The sequence below is a fragment of the Phaethon lepturus genome, unplaced genomic scaffold (genome assembly GCF_000687285.1).
Source record: "Phaethon lepturus isolate BGI_N335 unplaced genomic scaffold, ASM68728v1 scaffold10219, whole genome shotgun sequence".
Lineage (NCBI taxonomy): Eukaryota > Metazoa > Chordata > Aves > Phaethontiformes > Phaethontidae > Phaethon > Phaethon lepturus.
In genome coordinates, this window is record NW_010562746.1 from 23150 (window position 1) to 35992 (window position 12843).

The window sequence follows — 12843 nt, forward strand, 5'->3', positions numbered from 1 at the left end:
GTGACTTACTTTAAGTCCATTAATACAAATCATTACCACCAGTGGATAAACCAAAAGATTGGTAACAACAGGAGTCTTTTATCTACAGAAAGAGCTATTTTTTTAACCTGATGAATTTTTTAGAGGGGAGAGGGAATCCCCAAGGAAATGGAATTTGGACTGTAATACAGCTTTGTCTATTATTATGCTTAATCTGGTTGGCATAGTAATCAAGACCAAGGACTGAGCTGAAAAAACATGAAAATATAACTGCGTTTTTGTACTGCAACTGTTCAGGGATAAAAAGTGAATATAATTGTTCATGACATATTTCACAAGAAATAACAGCACTGGTGAATGTATTTTAGAGTAGAAAATGTATTTGAATGCCAGTGGGGAAGGGACTAAATTCTGTTAAAACTAAAAGATCTCCTATTCCAAGATTTTTTAATTTTTAATTTTTTACCTGTAGTTCTCCAAACTTTTTTCACTGTGCTTGTTATCTAACCAGTTGGGTATGGTAGAAGAGGGAAGCAGAAGATAAAAATTTCTTGGTATGATCTGCAAAACATGGTGGTTATTAGTAGTGCTGGAATTCCAATTTATCTTCACTTCCTTAAATGTGTGTGAGGGATGTTGGGGGAGAAGAAAACAAGTTGTTACTACACAGTAGTGGCCTGAAAAGGCTGTCAGTTTGTAACTCTAGGACCTGCTCTTCAAAACCCCAATGCCTGAGATTTGTCTGGGGCATATCAGAGTGTCTTTGGCTCCCTGAAGTGACTTGGTGGTCTAGTCAGAACACGGGAATTTTATCTGTTTTAGATTCATCAATCATTGGCCTGTCATTTGAGGGAGACCTGATGGACAGACCCAATTTTAGCCAGGCTGTTTCAACATATTGGGAGAATCTGTCTTAAAATATTGTTGCCACATAACCTGTTTTCTGCGTATATTATGGTCTTTCAGTGCCTAGTAGAACATTGTAGGGTTTTTTTCTGTTCCTTACAACAGATTTCAAAAGGAGGCAGTTCACAGTCAGTAGCAAGAAGAAGTCTTTTCTTCTGATGCCTGCCAGTGCAATGAAATGGAAAAGGATTTAAAAAAAATTAAATGCAAAAGTAGTAGGGTGTCTGATAATTTTGAACAGTATTCTGGAATCATTCTGACAATAAAGACTTTTATTGCACCCTCATAGTGCCTGGGGTTTTAATTTAACACATCAATGAAAAAGCAGCGTTTAAAAAACACCACCACCAGCACTGAAAACACCAGCAGGACTTGCTTTTACTAGTACAATTCGTGAGAAATTAGAACATTTAATGAGAAAATCATTAACCATGAAAAAAATGGACTGACTTAACTTGGGGAGCTTAAGTAGTGAGACTTCAATTTAGTTTGTCAGCTACTGGTAAAACAAATAAAAAGAGTGAAGCTGATCACCTCTGGAGCAGCAGGCACTTTAGCACGCTTTCTTGTGTGATAGCTGCTGTTGGACAGAACATCTACCTCCTTTTCTAGAAAACCGTGGAGTCAAAAGCTAATGGGAGAATATCAAGCATGTCTTGTTTCACTCTTTTCAGAGATGCTGTCCTTCAGATTCAGTTCGGCATTTTATGAAACATAAATAGAACAGCTAGTACTGTGTATGCTTCCAGTGAGCAGAGTGGAATACAGTATTTAAACGATGTCTCTTTCTCAGTGTGTTTACTTATGATGATTTTCTATGTTGATGTTTCCATGGCTGAAATAGTTGCAGTGACATATATGCCCATAACATCTGAACATAAGAAGGGCTATAGGTCAGGCTAAAGGTAATCCAGTAACCAGTCTTGTTAACAATACCAGAACAGGACAGGCAGATACTGTGACTTGTCCAGAATGCTTTCCTGCATTTTCTTCCTTAGTGGCAACATTATCTTTAATCTGTCCTGATAGAGTTCCTCTCTTAAGAATTCTCTTAAGAACTCTCTTAAGACTTTGTTCAAGCATTTTTTAAGCTGTTAAAACTTGCAGCATTGCACAGCAACCTGTAGTAAAGAGGTTAACTGGTTTTGTTTGAAGAGGTGCTTTTTTTTTTTTATTTGTTTTTAACTCAAGTCTTTGCTCTTGTTTTGAGAGAGGCAGTGGACTATCATTGCCTATTCATCCTTTTCAGAGTGCTTCTGAGTTTATAGATCACTGCTGTATGCCCTTCACTCTTGTCTTTTCCCAGGCTGAGGTGTCTGCCAGAGGGTAAAATTGGACAGTTCCTCACCTGTAATTAAACATGAAGAAAGTAAAGTACTAAAATCCAGCAGAATTTAGTTGGGCTTGTAGAGCTCTTGGTGACATTTTCCCTTGTCAGGTTTGCAGTGTTTTACAGCTGCCTACCTTTGAGGAGCTCAACAGTGAGGATGAAACTGGTGTTACCCTTCTTGTTGGTGCAAGTCTCATTGTTTGCCTCTGCTTCTCTTTTGTCAGGCATGCACAGTTTGTAATACTTATCTCCATAATCATGAACAGCATTGCCCTGATGAAAAACCATCAAACTTCCTGTACAGAGACAAGATATACTCTAATGTCAATAACAACAAAGTAGTCTTTTAACTCCAATCACCCTACAGCTGTTGTTTTGACAATATTACACCTTCATTGTAAACTTAATGCTTTTATTGAAATAGGCCTGTATTTCAAAGGATGTTTAGCAGATATGTTTTGCATTGTAGAACAAACCTCTCTCAGCTTACAGGATCCAAAATATTCTGGTTTTACTTTCTATCAAAAAAGCTAGGCCAGTGTTTTTTTTTCTTGGCTTTCAGGGGAAGACTTTTGCCTTGTCTATGCTTGTGTTTCTTCCTAGTATATCTGTCTTTTCCAGAGAGGCTGAAGTAATTGTCAGTGGCTTAGATAACAATTATCAACTTGAGTAGCTTGAGGTGGTATGGGTATGATTATCTCTTGATGCCTGTGGAATAGAACAAGAGAGATGTAAAGGAAAAATTTTTTTTGCCTTGAAAGTGTGCATTCTTTGATTTATTTATTTCTCCTTGTCTTTCAGTGAGTCAGCAGTTGATAAACCGCATTGATCAGTTTCTGGAAAATAAAGGTTCACAGTACTACATGAAAGGGATCAATTGTATCAGAGTTTTCAGAGAGGAGGCTATTAAGGTAATGTTAATATGTGAAAATTCTCAGCTTTTTCAAATTAGAGACATGATGGGCCTATTTGCTGTAGTAGAAACTTGATAATTTCTTGCTACAGCAAAAAGAATTGATTCGTAGATTAAAATCTGTTATGCTGTTTGCAAGTTTCAAAATCTATTTGCATTTTATATTTCTTTATTCTTACTGGAACGGGGACTAGGTTCTCTGGTATTATTTGCTTTTCTTTGTGTTCTTTTAAAGATGAAAACACAAGGCCTCTGACCTGCTTGTGAAAGAAAAATAAGCAATCCTGCAAATTTCTTCTTAAATAAAGTTAGTTGCAAAAAAGTCTTTCTAGCTTTCTGAAAGGCAGTTTTTGTGGCTCCCCTTTCCTTAGAACTCTTGCTTTTAGTAGAGATAAGCCCCAAAATCTGTACTGACTTTTGTGTTCACCATGTTAGATGACTTCATGAAGAACTAAGTTCGTAGCACTCCTTAGTAAGCTACTTTAATATTTCTCTGTTATCATTGCTGTTATTTTTTTCAGCTGTCCAAGATGCAGTGCTTTAATGACTTTCTGCAGGCCCTGAAATCAAAGGTGGAAGATAAAGCCTTAGCTGATTTCTGGGAGATCATGATACAAGGTAGGATGGCATTTAAAATAAAAAAAAAGAAAAAAAAGAGGTATTTCTAGTTGTATTATCCATTATGTAAGAGAAGACGTTGTTAGCAATGGGACGCTAACCTAAACCCAGAGCAGCATATGATATGGTTCATTCCTGCAGCCTGTTTAAAAAAAATAAAAAAACCTTTCACATTACAACTTCCTTTTTTTGCACTAATAGTTTCATATCAGCAGTATCCATAATGCCTTGCCAAGTCTTGTTGAAATGGTAAATTAATTGTGGAAGAAGAGATACAAATTAAATGTTACAGGGTAAGGAGAAGAAGATATGATTTCAGCTGAATTTCAAAATAAATGGAAAGAACTCGTGCAGCAGAGATATAAAAAGATTCTTCCAAATTAAACTTCAAAAAAGGCATAGATAGCATTGAAATATGTCACTGATCATTTTGTGTTTAAGCAACCTGAAGGGACAGAATATGTGGTAGTGTGACACGTACTTATGATTAAACTGGGAGATGCACAGCAGTGCAATTACAAAAGACATTCAGACACTACACAAGTGATAAATAAGGGAATGTTTTCACAAATGTGAAACATGGTGGACTAAAAAAATCTTTTACGTCATACTCTTGTCTTTAATGGGAACCAGTGCTAAGAAAATCTGTTAAATGCCCAGCTGTATCTCTTAAGAGTGCATGCTATAAAATCCAATGATATACTTTTTTTATAGCACCTTTCAAAGTGATGAACTCCAGACACTCTATAATGTTTACTTTGTCCAACTTTTTCAAAATACAAGGTGGGGATTTGTTTAGCAACAAAAACAACAGCACAAGACAACACTGAAAGAAGATTATATTCAGTAGTATTGTAGGGGACCTTCTCTGAAGAAATTTGGTGGGGGGAAAGAAACAAAAAAAACCAACAAACTTTGAAAGTAGGAAAATTGGCTCTTCCAAAGCCATGCTAGAATACTGTTTTAATAATTTTTAGCTGGTACAAACCAGAGTTTTTAACAAACTGGAGTATATTTTTGAGGAAAAAAAAATTACAAATACAAACCTGATACTTTCATACAAAATAGATTATCTTCTTGTGAGAAGATGGTAAAATCATGGTGCTTTATGCATAATCTAGCTCCTCTCAGTAGGTAGCTGAAAAACTGCTTTTCGCTCGCTGTTGCCGTAAGCAGAAGTTTTCTCTGCTTCTTGCCACATGACCCATGCCCTCTTTTCTACCAAATGTGGTATGCATTGGGCCTTGTCCTGAGCGACTGCAATCACTGAAAGGGGATGGATGTGAGTTAATTAGTGGCTCAGGAGTAAGGCAGATCTGACAAGCTTACATGTCTCCTGAAACCCTGCCATGTAGTTATATGAGCACTTTAAGGTGGCATTATGCTTGTGCTGCTGCTGAAACCTTTATGAATTTATTGTTCTTTGCTCTTGCACCCACAGATTCTTTATTCAGGCACAAGCATTTGTGTAGCCAGGTGATGAGCTAGACTGGAAAAACTATTGGGGTAAAAAGTAATGGAGATATTTTTTTCTTGGGGGTCACTGCACAGGATGGTGGTGCTGCCACAACAAAGGAGCAAAGCAGGGGCAGGACCAACACTTTGGTAGTCAGAGTGTAGGTAATCACAGCATAAGTGTTTGTATGTTAGGAATTAATTTTTCTAAGGCTATTAAGGACTGAAGAGCATGCTAAGAATGACTAAAAGTGTAATTTCGGGTAGATTTTCAGCATTTCATCTGTGTTCTATGATTTCAGTGTCTCATTAGTTTGATTGTCATAATATTAGCAGTTTCCTAAATGGATACTTCCACAAGCTTATGAATATGCTCATTAATTTATTTTTATACCATAGTTGACTCATTTATGCAAGTCACATTTTCCTTTGAGCAATATTTTTTTTTTCATTTTTGCTGGTGCTGATGACACATTCAGAAGTTGGAAGACTTCATTTCATTTCACTTTTAACATCAAGTGCGTTTTTGGGAAGCCTTCTAATGATATTTTTATATCTCCTTTTTTTTAGACAGAATTTCTTTGATCACTAAAGATGAAGCAGAGGGAAGTCTGGTGACTAGTGAAGAGGCTGAAAAGGTATCATTTTTTTAATGAGCATCTATTTGTATAGAGCTCATGCTGTGGAACAGAAGGTTCTTTCTTGATGTGGATAAATCTTCAGATAAATGAAATAGGATTCATAAGAAGGAAGAAGAGTGTCCTTTTGCCACACAATTGAAATTGCCCCAAGTCAGAACAAAAATAATTCCCTAGCATGTGCCACAGCATTTGCTTTAATTGGTCTTTAGAAAGTAGCATGTATTGACATCATTATCTGAAAATATCCTCTACAAAGAATATGAACTTCAGGCACTCAGTTTAGTGGAACAGCAATAGACTGTTTATGTATGCAAAATCACTATCTGAACTTCATAGAAAGAACTGTGATCTCATTGTTATCACATGAGTTCAAGATTAGGGATACTTTTTTGTCTAAAGGTGTTATGAGTTCTAGCAATATGAAGTTGTTATGGCTAGTTTTCACCATATACGCAATGATAGCTGTATTTTCCACTTTATGCAGCTCTTGTGGATTGGTGGACATCATAGATGCTGCTGCTATTAATATTGTGATCATATTGGATCCTTTTGGAAACAAAAGTTTTTGGAGTATTTGCAGGTATTCTCTCTACAGGAATACAACACTTCAGTAACTGCAGTGATGAATGAAGGATGTTACAGTTACAAAGGAGCGAATTCTAACAGGCAGAATGGTGCCTTCTGTTTGAAAGAAAGCAGAAGTCAGAGTTGCTGTCAAAAATCATATTTATGTGGAGAGGATAAGGCAGCCATTCTTATATCAGGCTGCTGACCTTGATTTTAAATAGTGTAGGAGAAAGAAGGTCCTTGTATTACAGACCCCTGAAGGTAAACCTGTGGCTAAAATCACTAAGTACTTTTCAAGAGAAGCAGCTTTTCTAAAAGATGCCACATTGATTTTTGCAACTTCCAGGCCTTACATTAGCAATAACTAGAAGGGGTGGAAGTCAGTTCTCCATGAGTGAGTTAATGAGTGGGTAAAAGGTTGTATTTTAGAAACTGCTTTTTTCATCTGTAACAATTTACCTCAAGGTGAAGAAGACACAGAAATGTCCTGAAAATGAAAAGCTAACAAACTGAGAGTGCAGCAAGCTAAGCACATGTACAGAGTACAAATGGCAGAATATGTTTTTTTTCTAGACATGAAGGACCTACTGGCTGTTTGGCATCACACATAATTGTATAGAGCAACTTTTTTCCCCAGTGCTGGTTTTAAAGAGTATCAGCTTTTTTTACATACTCCAGATGCTATGAATTTACTTGGAAACTTCCTAAGACAATATGTTTCTTGAGAACTTCACTTTTTAGTCTGAAACTACCATTGATGCTCCAAGTGTGCTAATGCTGTGTGAAATAGCGACTATTCCTTAAGGAAATCTCGACTTACAGCATACTGTTGTCTTAACTGTGAGCTTGTGGCAGCTAAAAACTACTGTGCCTGTAGAGGAATGCAGCACAAATTTTAGAGTACCAAGGACTAGATTAACAGTTGCCAGCCTAAGCTGGAGCAAAGCATTTGTAGACTGACTTCAAAATTACTTTTCTGTTTAATGTCAACCTGCAGTCAGCCAGATGTTGCAATATAGGAAATTCTTTTATGACTGATTGAAGGTTCTACAACAGCGTTAACTTCCCTTTAGGGGAATAAGAGAGATTGCATGAAATCAGCTCGACAACAGAGTTCTCTAACATGGCTGTTACCTTGACTTTAAGAATAAATGGGTTGCATCTCTTTGCTAACTAGGTGGCTGGCAATCCCAGTTATTCACTAGATAACCACCTCCCCACACACTCTCCAGATCCAAAACTGGAACCCTGATTTGCCATTGTCTGTTGAAGGTTTATATGACTTTTTACTTAAGAAACTGGAAGACTGGATATTCTTGGAGTAAGATCTGCAGGGATAGAAAATTTTATCTCGAGGTTAGGGGGCTGATCTAAAATCTAGTCCTCCTTGGTCCAGTTAAACCCTGCCACAGATTTCCTGTGTGATACAAAGCCAGCATTTTCCTAGGTCTGTAGTAGGTTGCAAAAATGGTTCATTTGTTTTCTATACTGAAGGTGATACCCTTCACTAAAGGGTTATATTGGATCTTTTAAAAAATCAAACAATAGAGTAAAATGCAGGTTTTCTTCACCTCTGTAATAGGTCATATGCAAACATGTAGGTCAAGGGATTGGCTGTCAGTGTGGTTCCTGTGTGTCACAAAAGCCTTTTCTCTTACGTGCAGATGCTAGTGATAGCAGTTTCAGGACTGTTTTCAATATAAGATTTCAGGTTTATAGGGTTGCTGTTTGAAGGAGAAAGGAGGACTTACAAGGCTGCTTATTAGAAAGGTAACAGGTCAAATTTTTCTTTTTGGTTGAGGTACATTATTCATGCATAGCTTCCTATCACTGAGAAAAATTATTTTAGGTAGGCTGAGGTTTTTTTTCTGTAATAGTGGAGATGACCAGTTGCTTGACCAACCTGATCTCCTTCTATGACCAGGTGACCCGCCTAGTGGATGAGAGGAAAGGCTGTGGATGTTGTCCACCTGGACTTTAGTAAAGCCTTTGACAGAGTCTCCCACAGCATTCTCCTGGAGAAACTGGCAGCTCGTGTCTTAGGCAGGTGTACTCTTCACTGGGTAAAGAACTGGCTGGATGGCCAAGCTCAGAGAGTCATGGTGAATGGAGTTAAATCCGGCTGGTGGCCGGTCACAAGCGGTGTTCCCCAGGGCTCGGTTCTGGGGCCGGTCTTGTTCAATATCTTTATCAATGATCTAGATGAGGGGTTTGAGTGCTCCGTCAGTAATTTGCAGATGACACCAAGTTGGGTGGGAGTGTTGATCTGCTGGAGGGCAGGAGGGCTCTGCAGAGGGATCCGGACAGGCTGGATCGATGGGCCAAGGTCAACTGTATGAGGTTTAATAAGGCCAAGTGCTGGGTCCTGCACTTGGGTCACAACAACCCCATGCAACGCTACAGGCTTGGGGAGGAGTGGCTGGAGAGCTGCCCAGGGGAAAAGGACCTGGGGGTGCTGGTTGACAGCCGGCTGAACATGAGCCAGCAGTGTGCCCAGGTGGCCAAGAAGGCCAACAGCGTCCTGGCCTGTATCAGAAATAGCGTGACCAGCAGGAGTAGGGAAGTGATTGTGCCCCTGTACTTGGCACTGGTGAGGCCGCACCTTGAATCCTGTGTTCAGTTTTGGGCCCCTCACTATCCAGAGAGGGGCAATGAAGCTGGTGAGGGGTCTGGAGCACAGGTCTTATGAGGAGTGGCTGAGGGAACTGGGGTTGTTCAGCCTGAAGAAGAGGAGGCTGAGGGGAGACCTTATCGCTCTCCACAACTACCTGTAAGGGGTTTATGGCGAGGTGGATGTTGGTCTCTTCTCCCGAGTAACTAGCGATAGAACAAGAGGAAATGGCCTCAAGTTGCGCCAGGGGAAGTTTACACTAGATATCGGGAAAAATTTCTTCACGGAGAGGGTAGTCAAGCATTGGAACAGGCTGCCCAGGAAGGTGGTGGAGCCACCATCACTGGAAGTATTAAAAAATCATGTAGACGTGGTACTCTTGGGCTATGGTTTAGTGGGCTTGGTGGTGTTGGGTTGATGGTTGGACTTGATGATCTTAAAGGTATTTTCCAGCCTTCATGAGTGTGATTCTATGCTTCTGTGATATACTCTTTTTATAGCATGAGGATGATAGGTTGAAATAGCAGAAACGTCAAGTGCTTTTTCTGGTTGCTTTGAGGAAGATAATGAATTTCAGCACAACTATTACATTTATGCAAAAGCAAATTACATATAATACAGGTTTTGGAAAAAAACCCCAACTTTGGATGTTCAGCATTTGATGGAGACTTCAGGTTTCAATTTATTGCAAATCATCATACATTTCTTTAGCTTTTAGCTTTATTTACCTAATTTAGTGTGGGAAAGCTCATTTTGAAAACTTTGAAAAACATGCTACTTTCAGAAATACCATTTGACTTCAATTAACACTGTAAAATGAAATTTGATCTGGCGCAAAAAGCCTTTCAGAGCTGACAATGTTATTAGCTTTTGGTTTCATAATATGTGCTTTATAATACTACTAGATTGAGAACTTTTCCAGCAAAAAAGATACACAGACATACAGCATCTTGAAATTCTAATTTCTTCTGGCCTTGTTACCTTCTCATTTTTATTTTTTCAGCGGCAATATCTATATGATAAGTTGAAGTCAGCATGTTAAAACTTAACAGCGTTGTCTGTGGAGTAAGCTTTCTACATGCCTTTTGGATGTTGCTGTTTAGGATGCAGGAAAGGTCTGACCTTTGGGTACTGAGACAACTAGGCAGAGATTGTCTACATCCTCTTTTGGATAACATCTACTTTTGGTGTTAACCAAAAGCAATGTATTTGCTTTTCATCCTAGTGGATATGATATCTGGTACTACAAATGGGATGCAGCAGGTAACTTCTCAGTTTTTTACCCCGTGTCTAAAACTGTCACTATTGCTTTAGAGAAGGATTAGAACATTTTATTTATGTAAAATAATATTTAAGCTTTTTACAGTACAAGTGTATTGTCTCAGAGACTGGTATTGCTCTGATATAGGGATCCCATGACCTTTTACAAAACCTCTATGGCTGTTATAGCTGAAGTCCTCAGGTAAACAGCAGCTTGCTTTCAGGAGCCAGCTGTTTGCATAAAAGAGTTACCTAAACTCTAAACAGGTATATACAATTTGTTTAATGTGGTTATTTTCTAACTAGCTGTTCTCTTTCATCATGTAGAGTTATAGTGAAGTTGTTTCTGAATTAAGGATGATGAAACTAAAAAGTCATGGAATGTGGCTTTTCTGCCTTCCCAGCTTTCTCAAACGTCTTTTTATCTGAGGCAGGGTTGTTCCTGGCTCTGTGTACTTGTTCTGGTGCATTTTAATATGAAAAAAAAAATTTATGATTTTATAGTAAGGATATTGGTAAAGAGATTTTGGTATCTTTTTTAGGAATGTAACCATGGCCATACTGTAATGGACAAAATTTCTATCTAGCCCAGAATCCCATGTTTGACAGTGGACAATAACTGGGTTTAGTTATAATAACTACAAATAACTACCCAAAGATGGGTAGGGGAAAGTGTACAGTCCCAGGCTGCAGCCACTGGAGTCTCAAGTACTTTCTGTGCTTGAGGTTGTTTCTGTGGTCTCAGTAGACTTCAAAGGGTTTCTCTTCTATGAACTTTCCTCACCTCCTTGTGAGACTAGGAACTAGTATTTGCAGTATCCTCATTACAGGGTGTTCCACAGCTTAACTATTGTCTGAAGAACCATATCTGTTTGTCTGTTATTCAACACACCTCACCATAAAATCCTTTAAAAGCAAGTCTTAGGAAATCTCCTGTACTTTATGATTACTTTGGAGGGTGGAAACCAGAACAAACTTCACTCATAATTTTTAATTACAGGTGGATTCATTTTCATATACAAAGGAGACATTCTGTTAATTTAACATTAAGGGTCTGAGTTTGGTCAGTATCATATAAATACATTTGTGTTTTCAGTTTTTGGCTCTGGAAGAAAAGAAAAATGAAACTCTGCCTCCCACAGATGAAGGTGGTGATGTTGATGATTTGGTAAGTACCATAAAGACATAATGTGGCTTTAGAATTAAACTGTAACTGAAAGGTGCAGTGAGAGAGAGAGAGTGTTACTTAAAAGAGTAGATTAGAGTGCATGGCTTAGAAAACACCTAAGGAATTGAGTCAGTAAAGAACCATGTAAAATTACTTATTTGCTATTGTGAAACATAACCAAGTGTGTAATTTCATGATGGCAAATACTGTGTTATATAGTAACACAGGTGTTTACGTAAGTTAAATGTGTCCTCTAGTGTGTTTCAAAAGAGTCAGTGATGCTGCTCATTTGATAGTAGATTGTTAGAATTTACTATAATAGCATTTAACAACGCTTGTAGATCTAGAATGACTATTTATGTGGGTTGAAAACTGAAGATAATTTTTAAAAAGGTGTTTTAATCTTCTCAATTAGCCTTCTCTATTTAGGCTTGCTGGAATTCAAGGATTTCAGGAGGTTTTTTAATAAATATTTTAGCCATTTTTCACAGGCTGAGTCATTACAAATCTGTCTCCAAGGCTTAAGATGATGGTGTAGACAGTTTTAAAGAAGCTTCAATAGCAGGCAGATTCCTACTTTTGGACTGTATGTTTTTAAATCTATAAATTGCACATATGATTACGTGAAGATGAGATTTTTAGGTTTGTTTTTGTACTTTATAGCAGCTTAGTATCAAGTTCTGTGCAGTCCATTTATGTTGCACGATAAGGATTTCTGAATTTGCTTTGTTTTCTAAGTGCTAAACACACTTAAGAAATAACTTGAATTCAATGCTGCTTCTTCCAAATCTGTTTCTTTTATTTGCAGCTGGACATGATGTGACTGGGGAATATATGGTGACTATATAAGCAAAGTTTTGGAAGAGATCTCCCTGTGAGACAGGAAACAAAAGAGGATGCTAATGAGAAGAGAATATATCTGTCTCTATTTTCTCGAACGAGAGCAGAAGTCCCAGAGACCTTTCCAGTTGTTATAAATGTCATCTGACTTTTCAAAACTAGAAGAGAATATTGAAATAATCTGAAGTATTTGTGAAGTAATGATACCTTTAAGGCATCTCTGTCTCTCTCTTTTTTTTTTTTTGGTCTTTAGCACACTGAATCTAGCTTATTCTTGGTATTGCTTTCAGCTAAACACTACTAAATTTAATGAGAATCTGCGCTGGCACCTGAAATTCTTGTTACGTTGCCTGGGAAGGAAGATAGCAATGTCACAGTGAGGTTACCAGGTAATGTTTTGTCTTTAGTATAGGTAACTCCGTAGCATTATTGTTACAGAAGGGAAAAAGTCTCTATTTTCACACTTTTTTCCTATTAAAAACAGAGCAAAAAAAACCCCACAAAGGCTTATGGGAAAAAATTCTAGGCCAGGGAGTCATAAAGTAATACACAACA

General features: G+C 37.9%; 1 protein-coding gene across 1 annotated transcript in view; it reads left to right on the forward strand.

Annotated features, from left to right (window-relative positions):
* XRCC5 (X-ray repair complementing defective repair in Chinese hamster cells 5 (double-strand-break rejoining)) overlaps positions 1 to 12271 on the forward strand; it is a gene marked incomplete at its 5' end in the record, with an annotated part of 34928 nt that extends 22657 nt beyond the window's left edge. Inside the window, 5 exons of the mRNA XM_010294375.1 lie at positions 3017 to 3126; positions 3650 to 3746; positions 5772 to 5839; positions 11377 to 11448; positions 12257 to 12271. Coding sequence (XP_010292677.1) covers positions 3017 to 3126; positions 3650 to 3746; positions 5772 to 5839; positions 11377 to 11448; positions 12257 to 12271 — 362 coding nt within the window. The remainder of the gene's footprint in view (positions 1 to 3016; positions 3127 to 3649; positions 3747 to 5771; positions 5840 to 11376; positions 11449 to 12256) is intronic.
* Positions 12272 to 12843: the final 572 nt, after the last annotated feature.